At 39.9% G+C, this 17,829-nt stretch overlaps 1 protein-coding gene across 4 annotated transcripts in view; it reads right to left on the bottom strand.

Annotated features, from left to right (window-relative positions):
• iqsec1b (IQ motif and Sec7 domain ArfGEF 1b) overlaps positions 1 to 17,829 on the bottom strand; it is a 176,391-nt gene that overhangs the window by 109,543 nt on the left and 49,019 nt on the right. For 3 of the 4 annotated variants that reach the window (XM_076750752.1, XM_076750760.1, XM_076750813.1), the window contains exon 2: positions 9,811 to 9,918. The exons of the other annotated variant lie outside the window; for it this stretch is intronic. In XM_076750752.1, coding sequence (XP_076606867.1) covers positions 9,811 to 9,918 — 108 coding nt within the window. The remainder of the gene's footprint in view (positions 1 to 9,810; positions 9,919 to 17,829) is intronic. 4 annotated transcript variants of the gene reach the window in all.

Below are 17,829 nucleotides of genomic sequence, written 5' to 3'. Positions count from 1 at the left end.
AATGCCTTTTACAACCTTTTAAAAGACCGTTTCCATACATTTAAGACATCAATGCCATCAGTTCAAACCAGTTTCATCAGCAACACACTTTACCTTTATCATTTAATACACATTGATTGCGAGACAGCACAATCAATTGATTCTTAATTGTGTACTCTATCCATGCACCATAATTCAGACAGGCAGGGTGGAAATGCCCATGAGCCAGAGGTCAGCGGTTGATGAAGAAGCAGCAGCTGTTGCAGTAGCTTCAGTGGCAATGGGCAGGGACAGTGGCGTAGCACAGAAATATGCGATAAAGGAGAGTACTACGAAGCAAGATTAATGGGTTAGTGAGGCTTATCCTGGCTGGATTGCCATGGTAACTTATGCCGCACACCTAACCCTCTGCGGAGGAGCTTATTTTCAGAGATTTAAATCTGCTCTAAAAAGCACCATCATGTCACTATTACTTTCCTGACGCTATTTTCTATGAGCGGTAGGGATTCTCAGCTAAACAAATACATTATATATGCAAACTTGATGAGTCTTATGTTAATAATGTCACTGAGTGAAGCCCTGTAATGACAGCAGCACAAGTCTATCTTACACTACATTTCAGCTAATAGAATGATCAGAAAACTGATTAGTTTGTTTGCATTTATCACAGATAAAATTCATTTCATTCTGATTTGGCCAAAAACTAAAGTAATTTCCACAGAATGTTCATTAGGGAACTGTGTCAGACCTACAGTAAATGCAGTTCCTGAGTGTAATGTCAAATTATGTCAGACTGTTTGACCCGGCCTGTGAGTGTTAAAGCTCCCTCAGGAGTTTGGTGAGAGGTTTCACGACAGAAAAAGTAAACATAGTAAGGAACTGAACATATTTGCTATGCTTTTTCATTTTACAATGACTGCCTCCAAGTGATCCCACTCCTCCCTCCTATTGCCCGCATTACATATGCAAAACAAGCTTGTCAGGTTTTTACTTTTTTTTTACATCATTACAAAGTTTTCTTACTTCTGGAACCAGAAGTTCCAGTTTCACTTCATTATCTAATCTGAAGAAATATTAAATTAAGACACGACCAAGACTATGATTTATGGAAACTTGTGGATGTGGTGGACACAGCAATCAACTGACAATCAGTTACTATAAATTCTCAAGAGAAAGAACATTTTTAAAAAATAAATTGTTTTTCTTTTTAATATGTTGTGCAATATTCTTGTTTGCTATCTCTTATTAATATTTTTATATCTGCTAATGTCTTTTTTGAGCACTTTGTTCTTATTGCTTGGAAACTTCTCTACAAATAAATTCTTCTTGTTCTTCATCAACTTCTTATTATTATAAGTATATTCAAGTAACGGCCAAATAATGGTGTCCCACACAAACAAATAAAGGCTGCTTGGTAATAAAGGTAATTGCAGGTTGGGGGTGGGAGTGGATAATTTGTGCTATATGGACCCAGATGGGAAATTCAGCAAAATGTACATTTTCAAAGCTCTAATTCCATCAGTACAACAGCAGAATAATGTCGCCAGCCTAAAAAAAAATAAATAAAAAATTGTCAATCTGTAATAAGCTACCTTCAATTGAGTAAGAGGCCCAGTTCTCTCTCCAATTGAGTAAAAATATCCCATTCTGTTAAAAAAATACAGGAGTAGTACAAGACTGACTTGACCGAAAAATCAAATATCAAAAAAGTCAAGGGTCACATTCTACACATGGACAAACACTACATAGCCATTTTGTTGGTGTTCACAGCTACACGGCACATAATGAAGTACAAAAAACCCAAAAACAACTGAATTGTGGTGGAAAGTCCTGTGGATTTGGTTGTGAAACAAAGAGGAACACACCCCTTTCATTGTCTGCAAACTAAATATTTCAGAACCTGGAAAGTCGGCACAGAGGGAAGCTGGAGGAACATTATGTAAATAATCCAGGCATTTATCTTTGTGGATCCAGCTCTAAAATGACAGAGCAGCAATATGTCCTCCAGAAACTCTCAGTGTGGCACCTGACGGTGAGCTCAGCCTCCCGGCAGGGTTGGCAATTGAACTTCACATATCCACGCTCTGCAGGCTGCATCATGGGGCTGTCGGCCGAGCTCACACATACTCATGCGTCCTCTCACAGCCGATGGAAAGTTAATTAACTGCCTTTTGGAGGCAGCAGGCCTGTGATAGCTCGGCCACTAGCGAGGCCCTATTACCCAGCCTTTAACAGTGATGAATTAGCGCTCCTTCCCTGCTGCCTGCCTCCCATCATTGGCGGCTTTAGCCCAGGGGAAGGAGTGCTGTAGTCTGCTCGGTCCCTGTACATCGTACATCAGCTCGCTCCCATACAAGCAGAAGACTACATTTTTGGGAGACGGAGGGGAAATTAACAGGAGCCAGTAATTGAGATAACACAAACAAACCCATTAGTGGAAATCAAGGATGCTTGTTAGTTTTTCTTACTTTAAGAGCACAAACAAAGCACCCTTTCTTTTAGTCTAGTGAGGATGATGATGAGAGATAATGATCTGCAACACAGCAATTATCCATAATCCAACTATATCCTTTATGTTTAATTCTAACGGAGAAGAAACAAAAATTCAAGCAATTTCAAAAATAGTAAAGCAGAAACCAAAAAAGTAAATGCGGGACAACTGAAGGAGAGAAGCCTGTTTTTGTGTGTGTACAGTAGCCCTCTGTGATGTGGAGGTAAAGACATGGCTTCAGTCCAGTGAGTGTTCCTGATCAGGACTCAGCTGAGCGAGCAGCATGCTCTTGACAGCAAGCTCCCCTCACTGTAACATCCATAGCAGGAACCGATCTCAAAGCAAGTATCCATCATACACTCATTATCCTTTGTCATTATTTTAATGTAAATATCCAATTATTATCAATTTCAAGCCAATTCAGTTCAAAATGTCTAGTTTTTCTTTCAGACCGCTGCCTTACACTGTTCAGTTGACCACCCTTGCCACTGTAAATGGCTACCTCCTTGAAACTCCACATCTCCAATGAAGGTTTTTAGTGACAAAGGCACAGTCATGCAAACTTCACAATGTTGAAAAAGCAACATTTGGTCAGAGGCCTTCAAACATTTTGTCTTCTTCAAGAACAATAAAACTGTATCAAGATGACCAAAACCAGTGAGTTTGTAGTGGACTGCCATATACCGCAAGTGACAGGACAAACATACTAAGAGAGGGATCATTTACTGTGTAGGTTCATTTAAAAAACAAAACCTTCATATTCCTTCTATGTGTTGACACGCTTGGCCATTAAGGCCCAGTCTGATGCCATGACAGCAGACAATGCTTTAAATATGGATGTTGTTGCAAAGAAGCTACAATTTGTAAAACATGGATGGTTCACACACATCTTCAACCCGACAGCACAGAAGATCTAAGCAATCAGCACGGTTTCAAGGTGAACACCCAAGATTAGTGTCATCAACTCAGTATCTGACCAAATGTGAAACATGGTCACAGTCTGCCCTTCTGTTCCTGAAGGTGTGGTGTTGAACAATGAACTGAAAAGTGTTTCTGCAGAACATCCTGATGTCACAGTGAAGATGACTTTTGACCTTTTGGATATAAAGACAATACTTCATCGTTTTATCCTACACACATTTGTGTGAAGTTATTAAGATGTGTTTTGTGATGTCACAGTGAACTTTGTCCACCAAAGTCTAAACAGTTCACTCTTCAGTCCATGTGGATGTTTGTGCCAAATTAGAAAAAAATCCCTCAAAGTGTTCCTGTGATATGGTGTTATGAGAATGGGACGCACAGACATATGGAGGGACAACCGGAAAACATAATGCCTTCGATCATGGCTGTCACCATCATGGCGGAACAATGAGAAAATGACAGCAGGAAACAAAGCACACTAGATGTAATTTAACAGTGCTAAAGATGTGTTCAGTAAAGGCCACCCAATCAGGTGAAAGAGAATTATATGTATTTCTGCCTACGCCTGCTTGTGTTCAAATGAATGCATCTGGGACAGAGTATTCACAGAAATCTATAAATATTCCCCCATCTCCAATGACAGGCATTGTGGTTATTTATAAATCCCATCCAACTGAATGTGCCAAATGCTGCGTCACAATCCCAAACAATCAGACAGATGCAAGGAATGATGTGCAACTTTTTTCCAGCTCCAGCACCACGTAGAAAATTGAACATGATTTTAATTACAAACAAAACAATAGCTGCCCCCAAGACAGAAAGGAGACAGTGGCTTCATAATCAGGAGCTGTGGGTGAGGAGACAACTAAATCCCCAGTCATACTCTGTTATTTTGAATGACTTCAACACAATCTCAAAGCAGCGGTAATGACAAGTTTTTTTTTCAATGCAGGGATGACAACTGGTGGTGCAACAGAGATAAAGACAGTGCAGAATGGAAACATAAGCCACTGACAAGTTTAATGATGTAGGGCTACGATTTGGGAGGGCACGGATACATCAGTGAGCCAGTCGACATCAAAGTGTGCCTAGATGAAATGAAGGCACAGTCAACTGAGTGGTGTGAGGCTAACTTTGCTCCTACCCAGCCTGCATGCTGATCTCACACACACACACACACACACACACACACACACACACACACACACACACACACACACACACGCACACTGCCACTCCCATCCCACTTCAGAGGCAAAGCAGCGCAGCCATTTGTCAAGGGTATCGTGGGTTGAGTAAACCAGGCACTCACTATGCATCTCAGCACAAAATAATACCAACGTGAGCCAGAGGCAAATTAATATTTTGTTGCATCAGGCAGTCCGTGAACTGAATTAAGCAACTTTGGACTGACAGGAGGATTTTTGACTCGAAACAGACACACAGAAAAGCCCTGAAAAGCAGGGTGAAAAACTGCTGATTATTTTGTACTTTATCCTGATAAAATCAGAAACTGACAGCACACTTTTTTTCACCTCGTCTTTTAAGAGTTTAACTTGTGAGTAATTCAAATGACTTACTCCTTATTGAACGTATCCTGGAACAGATGCGAAGTCATACACAGGGGCGGGGCTTGCGGACAGGCAAGCCAGGCAGTTGCTTGGAGCCCCTAGCCACTAGGGGGGCCCTGGCGACTTATTTACAACAACGATTATTGATAGGCCTGGGCTTTCAGGGACCTCACTTCGAGAACCACTAATTTATTTTTTCAGTATTCATCTCAAATGTCCCAGAAATTGTGCATTTATGTGTGCAAACACCAAAATTTTTGTGGCATGCATTGATGGGGTGGGGGCCCCAGGGATTTCTTGCTTGGAGCCCCAAGAGACCCTAGCAATGCCACTGGTCATACATAACTAAATTTAAAGAATAATAATGATAAGGGTCCAACACCATGCATATTTTACAATCTTTTAAATGATATAAAAGACCTCATCACAACTGCGGTATTGCAGTACACACCTAATTCCCCCTTCTACACTCCTTTGCACCTCACAACTTTTTGATGACAGCCAAAGAGGCAGAATGAACAGATGAGACAATTTAATTTCACCACCAAAGTCCTAATTGTAAAACATCGAAAACTGCATTAGAGTTTGGTGTTGTGACTACCTGGGGCAACACCACAGTGGTGGTCAGACTTCATTAAACATGCAGAGCTTCCTCCACATGTCAGCAAAGACAGACAAAGGAACAAATTAGCACCGTTGCTTTCCTGAACCAACAACACTACTGAGACCCAGAGACACAGATGTTGGTGGGAGGGCCATGGTCAGATACACGAGGTTAACAAGAACAGGTGGCTAAAGAACCTGTGCAACCAAGAGCTTTGCAAGCTGAGGAAGGAAATTCTAGCTCATACAAATTTACAGGGATATCTGAGTAGAGGTATTCACAGCTCCACTCAGTTCTGAGGAACCAAGACCTGACACAGAACCTGAGTCAGAACAAAGTCTCTTGCTATTAGGATGTTTGGGTTGACTGCATTTTGGATTGGGATTAATAATTCTTAAGTCAACTTGAATTGGGTGTAACTATGCTTGGATCTTTCTTTTTTGAAATTCAATGTTTGTATGTTCAACACTTTGGATCAGTGAAGACCTCTAATCTGAACCAATCCCATTAGTTGATCAGATGCCCCATAATCAGTCATCCAGCAGAACAACATTGACTGAGCTGTGTCCAACAGCTAAACCATGGTAAGCCACTCCCAATGCCTGTGACCAAACAGGAGAAGATGGATGAACCCTGTAGCAATTTGTTTAAGAAGCAAATATTACTATCATGCCCACACAGAATGGGAGGTTTACTGTGGTGATGAATAGTGAGGAGTATCAGTCCAAGATAAGTGCCGTTCTTAGCGATGCAAACATGCAAACATATATCTGAAGCCCCTTCCATCCACACTTTTCTGACATCAGAATTGGGTGTCCATTTGACAATGTTTGTAACCTTCCACACTGATTGGTCAGGTTTCTGTTAAGCTCTCTTTTTGTCTGCACGAGCGCAACCCCCTGAATGCCTTTATGTCCAAACATGTGTCGATATCCCTGTTTGGGTGATTCATTGCATCTCACCACCGTCTATGGTGGCATGCTTTTCTATCCAAATTTGAGTGTTGCCATTCAGAACAGGTTTAAATAGTTTTGACTTTAGATATGGTTGGATTATACTTTGTATTAGCTAGTTCTGTTCAAGAATGCATTGGCTTTAATACTTATAAAACCCTTGAGAACCCCACAAGTTGATACAAGAAGTAAAAGAATGCTCAAGAGATAAACAGGTAATTGACAACCATCTGCAGTATATCATCACCTCCATGTCAAGGAACTGACTTCATGTCTAACAATTTGGCAGCAAAGCATACTACAAATATCTGACCACTATCCCTGCAACTCTGTAACATTATACATCATTAAATTAAAACGGAAGTTGATGACAGCATATGTGCCAGTGACATCAGCACTGCAGACGGTAACAGTGCTTATCAGGACAGGACAGGATGAAACTTAACTCAGTCCAGGTGTGCTCTTTGTTGAACCTGTGCTTGAAGCCAAGATACTTCAAGTACAAGGAGAAACATGACAGCACCAGAGGGTCACTGGTGTTCACCACTGTAAAGAAAACATATATGGATGAAACCCTAGAGAGGCCGTTATATCAGTTTCAACAATAAAATCTCTTTTCTGGACTGTGCAGACCAAAACAACAAAGAGATGAACTTGATATTGAGGTTTACAGAAAAGCCATTTACACAGATCACTACCTGCTTTCTGATTCACACCACTCAGCACCATCCAATGGGGTGCAGACTGGAAGTAATCTGGACACCATTGGGCAGAGACCACAAAACCGAAGACAACCACACTAACATAAGGCACTGGAAGGCTTTAAGGCCTGCAGTTACAGTCACTGAGCTTTCATTAAAAAAGAAAAAAGATCCAGAAAAAAAAGGACACTAGATCAAAAGACAAAGCAGACCACAATGAAAAATGAACACATTGTCTTCCAATATGTGACTGGAATTTCTGTGAAGTTACAAAGACTTCTTTTCCAAATTCAAAATTGCTATGTTATTCAAGCCTGGCAATATGCTGAGACAGAGCCTGCTTCATATGAGGGACCACGTTGGTTATTACTGAGGAGGTGCACACCTGTACATTAGTGAGTGACACCAGCTCGTTCACAAACACTTGGAGGACAGAGCTAACTGTTCCAACACTTTACACACACTTGCAGAGCATAAACTGTGGACAGCTTCAAATATTCAAATTAATGAATATATTTCCTATAACAATGGATGGTCCGACAACTGTATTCATAGTTGAGGTTGATCTTTGACCTTGGAAGCAACAGTTGAAAAACAGCAACAGCAAAACAGTTTCATGACAAGCATTAGTTGTGCATTCTCTTGTGCAAAAACTCACAACTCACAGTACACTTCCTGTCAAGCAGACAGACAACGTTAGCATGTAGCTGATGGAGCTAAAGGAGCATTTAGAAATTAAAGGGCCAGACATTTTTCAGGAGATATTGGAAACGTAAACTGTGCAAAAAGCAAACAAAATATTGTTTTGTGAGGTCATTAGAAATGCTACCTCCAAATGAAAACAAATGTTGCTTTGTATTTTTTTGGGTGTGTACATATGTAACTATTTATTAGCACAATAGCTACAACAACTTTGTGAGATGATAATATCTTAATGTGACTTTTCAACTTGATAGGCTGCCCCAGATGGCAACAACAACAACAACAACAACAACAATGCACCTTCAACTATGAAACACTACGAAAAAAAATAAAAATAAATAATGCTCTACTTGATGTCACTGTTTGAATCATCATGAATCAAAATGAATGAACTGAGTAATGTAATAATGTTTAGTAAAAGGCAGGATGACCCTGATTCTACACATAAAAGAGCGGAAATGTCCAAAAAAAGAGAGTATTGTTATCTCTCACTGTTACCTTTTCCTGCCACTGACACTTTAATCTTTTTCTGCCAAATAAAAAAGCCAGATGATCTGTCTCTAAAGCTGCTTCACTGTACAGCAGCATATTCGTACACAGTATGATTTTACCTCCAGCAATATGTCACTTTCTTCATGCCTCTCAAGGGTTTAACATAATTACATTCGTTATCCAATCTCCACACCTACCTCCCATTGTAAATTCCAGCTTGACCCAAACGTCATTCAGAACACAACTCCCTGGGTAATTGTAATTGATGTTCTTGTTCTTCATGTTCTTTGGCAAATACTTCCTAATAGAGCAGGACAGCTCAAGACCTCATTCTAATCACAAGTGTTAAGCACTTATTCCTCATACTCTCTCCATCTCCATGGCTAATTAGAATCAATAAACATGGTGGACAAACAAGACTAATTAGAGCTTTTGCTATATATATATATATATATGTGTGTGTGTGTGTGTGTGTGTGTGTGTGTGTGTTTGTGTATATGTATATATATGTGTGTGTGTGTGTGTGTGTGTATATATTGTATATATACGTATACATACACACACGCAAACTTGCTTTGAGAATTGCTCTCAAGCTCAGTGCTAGATACGCAATAGATATAGTGAGTGCAGCATCAAGAATAAAAATCCTTTGAAATTGCCATGAAGCTTTTGAAGCCTATGTCTCACTGCTCAACGCTCTCAGGGTTTTCATCTCTCCCCATCTATCCTCATTTGCTGAGGAGGTCTCAGGGCCTCGCTGAGCAGCTGTAATGAACTCCAAGGAAAAGCATCCACAGAGAGGAAGACTGCATGGACAGGGCATTACTGTACTGTATATGCCACAAGATACTTTATGCAAACACACTACTTGAAGTGCAAAGTTGCACTACAAAGTTGTGGTAGTGCAGCAAGGCTTGTCACTCATTTTCTGAGATATCCCTCAACTCTTTCACCACTCGTGAAGTAATCCTGAAAGATAGAGGGAATCTGAAGGAAGAGATGTGTCATCGCAGGGGTCTGTTCTGCCAGCTCTATCCCAAAGTAGTCTTCCCCCACTGCGCTTCTACTTCATGTCTGTGGTTGCAATGGGTGTTGTTCATTTTCTATCTGAATGGATTTGGAGGCTGAGGAGGCCACCCACCAGCTTGTGCACAGTAGGTGGTGGAAGTCTTCACAAGGAAAAGGAAAAGACTGACAAACAAAGAAACACTCAACACCAGCATGGGGAATGGAAGGGTCAGAAATTAGATGTTTTATCAGGCTGATAAACAGAGTGATACTGTAAGGCAGCACCAGGACAGGAACTGTTGTAATGAGATAGACTGTCAGGAAATGGGCTTAGAGAGTTGTGGTCTGATGAAGAAAAGGTGACTTCAATAAAAACCCGTCAATTTACCCAAAAGATGCAGACTTCCATTTGCGACAGGGGTAACTTCTTCTACATGGAGGGGCAATAAGGTTTAGAGGAATCTCTGAGACTTCTACGGGCAATGAGGCGTGTCGCCTGCAACATAAAAAGAGAGAGGCACATTGAAGCGATTCATAATGCACAACTGATCAAGTTCAAGAGAATAAAGAAGTATATTTTTATTCAGAATCAGACAGCAGGTAAATGCATGGACAAAGGCATGTTTCTGTTGCTGCACGAATGGCACTGGACTGTATACCTGAGAGGGGGTCCATCAGCACACTAATTCCCACTGAGGTTGCATTTGACAGAAAGAGAGATTACTTCTGTCCACTGCCTGCAGCATTTTAATGCCTTCAAATCAGGGCTGGGAACTCTCATATATGCATTATCACAACGGGCTGAATCAGCACACAGATCTCACTGCCAGGTAGCAGAGAGGAGGAGGAGGAGGAGGAGGAGGAGGAGAGAGAGGGGCAGAAGATTAAACATGATCAGAAATACCAGGCTGAGTGTAATGTGAGACGACAACAGAGGCTGCTGAGAACAGATATGAACAGGAAGGAAGCATAAGACAAGAGGAGGCAGATTAGAATTACATTCTGTTATCCAACTTGTTAGCATAATGACCTTCCTCGTTCAAATCTCTAAAGTTCCAGTGCAGGATATGCAAACAATACATGTCATAAGCTATTTAACAGATAAATTACAGTATTTCATATAACAGAAAAACAAACTGATAAAATAAGTAGATATTTTAATGCATATTTTAGTTATGTTAGTAAAGTGGAAATGTAGTGATGATCTCTGACATTTGGCTATACACTGAACACCGGAGTAAATGTTGTTTTTAAAGGTCCCCTCTAATGAAAATTACATTTTCACCTTGTTAGCATGTTTGAGGTATGAAGGTATTTTTTTTTCATGGAATAAAGTTTTAAATATGTAATTCTCATGAACAAAGAGGAGTTTTCAGGGGTTTGATCGACGCCTGATGAATGACTTTAATGTTAAAAACACAACATTTAATGATTTACATTTTGATCACTTATTTCTTCTACTACATGAATGATACAAAGCTTTTTCAAGGTCTCATACTCAATGATCTGGAACTTTTATTGGCAGGACAACAGTGTTTCCGATCGTAGTCCATAGTCCATAGTCACCTCTATGGTCAAAGTTTTCTTAAGCTTAGTGACTAAAATTACTTGTTTGCAGTGAGAGAAAGATTGTGGTCATAGTTAAAATAAACAAATGTTTAATGTTGGCAGTATTCAGGTTGTGAACAACTGTGGTCTTCAAGTTAGACATTTTGTACATCCAACCACCCACCCCAACCACCTCCCTGTCCTGAGCTGTGGGGATATAACCTCACATGCCTTTGCCAACTAAGCATTAGAACAAATGACCGAAGCGGTCATTTCCTGGTGAGGAGTCAACTTTTTGTCAACTTTGTTTGGGACAGATGCTGCATGAATAAATTCAAATTATCCCACAAGCAGGAATCAAATCTTTAGTGGACTAACAGAGCACAAGTCACCAAGAGCAGAAGGGAGGGAGGAGCAGGACATTGGCATCATGGTGAATGGAGAACTGGCCATAAATATGCATCTCCTCTATACATCTCCTCTTGGTGCCTAATTGCTGCAGCTTTCTGAGTAATAGAAGAAGCAGCCACTTGTCATTGAACCAGGACTAATGCCGACTGGTACAATAGATAATGTGCTGCCTCTGGTTGACTTTGGCTCCCTCTTTGTTGGTGACCGGCATGGTCAGCTGACAGTACCAAGGCCAGTCCTTGTGGATGTTCACAACACATCACATCACAACCTTCAGCAAACATTCTGCATGGGAGAGTTACCTGGCAATGTGTTTTTAGAGTTTTCCCACTTTTCTATTTTTACAGTGTCTGTGTTCTTTCCTGGGAAAAAAATAAGTCCTTGCAAAGTCATTCTCCTTGAATTGTTTTTTTTCCAAGTTCTTTTCTAATAGCAACAACAACAGCCCTTGTGTCAGATAGACACACAAGCATCAAAACAATCACACAGAGAGACAGAACATTTTCTACTATCAGAAGAGCTCTGCAAGCAGCAGCACTACTGTGAAACTGATACCAAGATGGTCACAACTGTCCTTTACTGCTTGTCATCTGGGAATTCAGCGGCATTCAAATCAGGCTTGACAAACTCATAAACCTTCAAGGTGGACAGTTGAGGGAGCATTAACTTCAAGAGGGTTGATATAATTATGACAGAACTGTATATGAGAAATAACAGCAATGGTTCAGCCTTGAATATATGATGACTTTTGGAGAGGAAGACTGTAAGTTTAACATGATCAGACACTCTTGCTAACAAGCACTGGCCCTTTGGATAGCCCCTCCAAGAGGCTCCAGTTATTAATATACTTACTATCAATATTGAATGTCTCTTACATTTCTTCATATTGTATTCATTCTTATTGCAGCCTATTATTTATTCATGCATCATGGATCATACAAATACATTTCACTAACTCTTTTCAAAATAAATATTAACATCCAAAAATTAAAGTTGCCAAAACCTCTATTAAATGTAAAATGATCAATAAGCATTTTTGTTGTACATTCATTTACATCACCAACATGATGCAGATGGTTGAGATGGCTTGTCAACTTATCCCATGAAAAGACCAACACCAACAATTTCTTAGCCTATCAGTACCTTTTGACTTTAGTACCATGTCTACAGAACTAAAGTCCATTTGTTCTTACTAGAAATATAAATTAACTCCTTAATATAATATAGTTTCATTAAAAACTGGCTCAGTACTTTCCTAAAACAACTGGGCACTGGATGATGATCGAATATCACCAGAATTATCCTTTAAATCAGCCAAATAAAAAAAAAATAAAAAAAAAATTCACATCTGTTGTAACCTTTGTTTAGCTTTAAGTATAGTTTTTCTGAAATTTAGGAATACATTTCAATGGAAGCTGTGCATGACAGTAAACAGCTAACCAGAATACATGAATAGGGCTGCTGCTGCAGTGGGTTTAGAATACTAATAAAAGGCATGTTTAAGTGCATTTCAGGGTTTTCATGAAAAATAAATTTGAAAAATAACTTGTGTTTAGTCTTCTTGCATCTCTGTGGGTGAGAGAGAGGTGCAAACACCTGAAATACATTTATTTTGACGATCATTCATGCATATAGCTTTAAGGCTGTTTCAGAGTTGCATGAAATGAAACACCATGGATCTACTGAAAGGAACTTAGGGTGGTGTTAACCAGAGCAGCTAAATTTTAATTAACTGCTCATTCAAATTGCAGCACATTCAAATTACAGCCACTTTTAACATCACTGCAGTAATCAGGGGCCATCAAGAGACACACCAAGCAACAAATGCTGGAACAGACCAAAACAAAAAGAGCACACCGCATTTTCTGCGGGCATGATGAGTCTCAGCACGAGGAATATGAGAAGGCTTTGCAACTTTGATTATTAATATGCTAGATTTTGTTAGTAGCATCATGTTGTCAATATTCTAACATTAAGCAGTGCTGAAAATCAAAATGTTTGCTAGTAAATAATAAGTATTTTCAAAATGATTTGATGTCATCTCAACTGATGGATAAAACAAATTTAACAACCAATTTGCCCTCAAACACGTAAATTGTAAACCCCTGAACTCTTTGCATTGTGATACAGCTTGTGATGGGAAAACCCTGCATTAAATGTAAATCTAACAGCAGCATGCCATATGGATAAACGTGCCCCAAGGACAAATGGGTTGTGCTCTTTTACGGCCCAGAGCTGCCAGTAATAATCTCTCATTGACGGAGGTTAAGTGCTGGATGGAGATTTCCCACTGCCTGCCATATAAGCTTCCTGTTATCACTGGAGTGCAGGTTCTCCGCTTACATAATGCCAATCTCTAAACACTCTGGCTCCTAAAACTTCCACACAGTCAGAAGGTTGGGAAAGTGGTTTCAAGGACTAATTGAGCTTAATAATGGTGCTTATGCTGGAAAACACACACAGAGCCATAGTCAGTACAGACACACTGTGGCTGCTATGGTTTTTAGGAAAGGCCCACTGCTACAGTTAATAGATGTTCTCAAAATAACAATGAGCTCATGTTTAGTGTTGAAGCTGAAGTACTGTTACTACTAAGTGCTACTGAGCCAAAACCTACAAAAAATTACGCAAACAAAACTTTTAGTAGCTATTTGAAACTAACTTGGTTAATATATTAATCAAAGTGCCAATACAGTGTGGAACTTCCATATGTATACCATTTTCCCAAATTATTCTCAGCTCGGTGAAGCTCTCCAAACTGTTGACTACATTTTCATAGCAAGCAGACACGAGGCTTGAACATGGTTTTCTTTGCTAGTTCAAATTTAAGACCATCCTGCACAAGCCATCGCTGCATGCTAATATGCAATTTTGACCTGCTTTAATACAATTTGGATTTTAAAAGTATCAGAGTAGCTGATTTTAGCATGCCCTGAAGGACATACAAGTTGAAAAACCTACTCGTTATCTAAGCTAATAAAAGTATTACTAATTAGTTAAATAGTTACTTCTGGCCACTTGGGCAATGGACCCCATAAACAACCTGAGCAGAAGAGTCCAGACGTATTATACTGGTAAAATTTTGGCCAGCATGTTAGCAAATCTTTTCGTACACATCTAGCAGACACAGATCATTAGAATTCATTAGGAGTTCTGTTTTTGAAGTTGAAGTTCACTAGCTAGTTGCTAACTTTGTCTGGCTGCCGTTTGCTGCTAGGAAGCTAGCATACAATGGGTTTATCAGAGCTACTTTACTGCCTGCTCAGGCATAAAGACTGTACCAATTAGTACAAGTGCTCTACAGCAATAAACAATTGGCTAAAAGACAAAATAATTTGTCAGAAAAGGATAACAAAGCTCAATGAAACCACACAATTTTCTGTTGGTTTGTGACTGATACCAACACCAGGGACAGAAAGAAAACCGGGCACAAGCATGCAGAAACCCATGATGCATTTATTGTAAAACAGTTACAAACCCTGGTTAAGGTTAAAATTGTTTTGTTATGTGACTCAGTCCTTGGCAAGGACTTACTTTTAGTATAACTGGAATGGGACCCTAGAGGGCCCTGCTTCATAATTTCTCCCCTGGATGGGCACTCTAGAGGGTACTTTTCTTGCACACTGGGCCACCATAGAGGGCTGGATTCAGTGTTCATATAAACTGATAAGTGAAACTTTTATTGTCAGAAAATCAATTTCAATGCGGTCTATTTGGGGGAATTATTAACATAGTCAATCTATATCCCAGTGTTCCATATTAAATAAACAGATAAATAATTGTGAATTGTAAAAAATATATAAATGAAAGTATTTCAGCTGGAACAATTAAAAAGATATTATTGATTGACTGATTATTGTTACATAAAGTCATACTAAATTTAGAGTGAAATTTTAATTTTATTTTTATTCCTTTTTTTAATGGCATTTTCTGAACAAAACTTTTATTTCATGGCACATTTAATTTCAGAATATCTTTTTGTGACAGAGATATTTTAAGGTAATTCTGAATCAATTGTCTACTGTAGCTGCTGCTTTAATTTGTGTAATATCTAATATTTAACATGTTGGGGTTCCATAAAATGCTACCCAGGTCCTATTAGCAATAAATAGCTTTTTCTAGCATTCCATGCTAAGCACACTACACATGGGCATTCCTGCACAGCTCTTCCCAGAGATCACCTGTCAATCAAGCAGTGACATCTTTGGATTTTCTGCCAGTTTGAGTGCATATAAGTGATACTCTATTCTTTGTGGTTGCTGAATTGCTGTTTTCTTATATCAGTTACTGTCAGGTAACAGCACAATTTACTCAAATTTACTTAAATGTTATAGATCAATACTTTGCATTGTAACACAGCCTGACATCTCTGGAATATGTGAACAAATATGCTGCTGTGCCTCTATATGTTAGTGTAGTATTTTATGCTTAGCCTTACACATTGCAGGTACAGGAGACACATGTTAAAAATTACATTTCCTGTCTCACACTGCATGCTCAGGAGCAGTGAACACAGGTTACGTGAGGGAGTTATTCTCTTTCAGGGTCACGTATAAGTGAAGCCACACTCACTGTGCACAAAAACAATCATCTGCATTTCGTTTCCTGAGGGAGGGGGTTAGGTTTCGGGGGCGATGGTGGTGAGGAGTCAATACCGTAAACTCCCTCTCTTAATCAGCACAGTACACCAAGGTCAGTTCATCCGGAAACACAGTCCTGCATTGCTGCTCCGTGGCCACTCCAGCACCATCCATCAGGCCTCTGTGCAAACCAGAAGCAGCTTCCAGATGATGAAGGAATAAACACAAACACAGGGAGTGTCTGAGCCTCACTACAACACACAGCACTAAGCTACTGAGTGTGAGAACTTTTTTCTGTTGACACAAATCCCTGGGACAAAACACCCCTACTTCTTTACTTACTCATGATGGATGAGCACTGTGTACTTCCGTCACTTATGTAACACAGTCTGCTGTGTACTACGCTTCCGAAAAAGCAGGTTTAAGCGGTTTTGTTTTATATAATGTGGAAATCCAAATCGTTCTCCTTTCACTGGATAGGCTGCTTCGTGCCCCAGACTGTAAGCACACTTGCTCATGGTATTACTCAACAAAGAGAGGGACATAACTGTCCAATGTTGGCAAGCCTAAGCTATTCTTTCCCACATCTATTCCACATCAAGGAACAAAAAGCTCTTGCTCTTGCACAAACAGTCTTAGATGGCACTGTCAAGTCCTGATAGGTTCATAAAGTTGTCATGCACTGATCGTGACACGATCAAACAATTATTTTCTCCAAAGGAGAAAATTAAACAATAGTGTACAACCAGTGATCTGAGAGAATTAAGCATTGCCCGACAATATCATGTTGACAGAATCCAATTAACCTTTGCTGCTTCAGTGTGAAGCCTTTGGAAATCGGCTTTGCTGTAGAACCCCTCCCTCTATCATTCCATCTCATTTGTCTCATCAGCATTTATAAGCTTCACTAGTAAATACAAAGATTTAATTACTGATGGTGCCCACTGCCCAGCTCATACCACGTAATGAGGCCTGCCTAAAAAAGATGGAAGTTACCTCACGATTAATTATTGCATTTTTTAATGCCTTTGAGCGCAGAATTCTGGGATCTGCGTTACAGGGAAAGCTTTGTGTTCAACTGGGCCACTTCACTGCGCTGTGCATTGCCACCACCACAGGCTTTGTGCTGATAGGCTGAACAAACCACTTCACAGTACGTTCATGGCCTATATCTCCTTATCCCCTAGGAGCAGATCAAGGAATGGAAAAACAAACAGGCCTTGTAACACATAAGCATAATCAGGAACGTGGGCCCGTCTGGCTCTACAATTCCTGAAGGATAGGCCAAGATACTGGAGGGGAATGCTGAACAAAAGAGTACGTGGAAAGGCCTCAACCACTCATTTCTCTGACAAGCATGTTTGCAGAGCTGCACCTTTTTGTTTCATGGACTGTTGCAAGTACACGATAGCCAGTGGCAACACGCTCTCTGATGCACCAAATGAAGACCTAAAAGAGGTCTTGCTTTGGTGAGATGCCAAGTGAAGCCATTCTCTATTCTAAAATACATTTAGAAACTACCAATTTTCTTCTGGAGAAATTGTTAGTGCTGCATGGATTACACTGACTGGGAAGATTTCTTTTTCCAACTGAGGACATGTAACATCCTTTGTAATGATCGGTGGATACATTTGCTGAGGCATCTGCACTGAGCACTGGGTTCAACTTTGGTGACATGTAAATCTGTGCTGCTGACTGACTGCAAACTCTTTTGAAGGGGTTGTAAGATGTCTGTGAAGATTCTCTGTCATCCAGGTCATGGTTATGCAAGAAGGGTTGAATCTAGGGCCTCTCATTTCCTCCCATCCAAGGGTTAGGATTAGGTCATGTTACCTGTATAACATCATCCAACTTAAAAAATCCTACTC

The sequence above is a fragment of the Chaetodon auriga genome, chromosome 2 (assembly GCF_051107435.1).
Source record: "Chaetodon auriga isolate fChaAug3 chromosome 2, fChaAug3.hap1, whole genome shotgun sequence".
In the NCBI taxonomy this organism is placed as follows: Eukaryota; Metazoa; Chordata; class Actinopteri; order Chaetodontiformes; family Chaetodontidae; genus Chaetodon; species Chaetodon auriga.
Note: the sequence above shows the minus strand (reverse complement) of the source record. Positions and strands in the feature narration are given on the sequence as shown.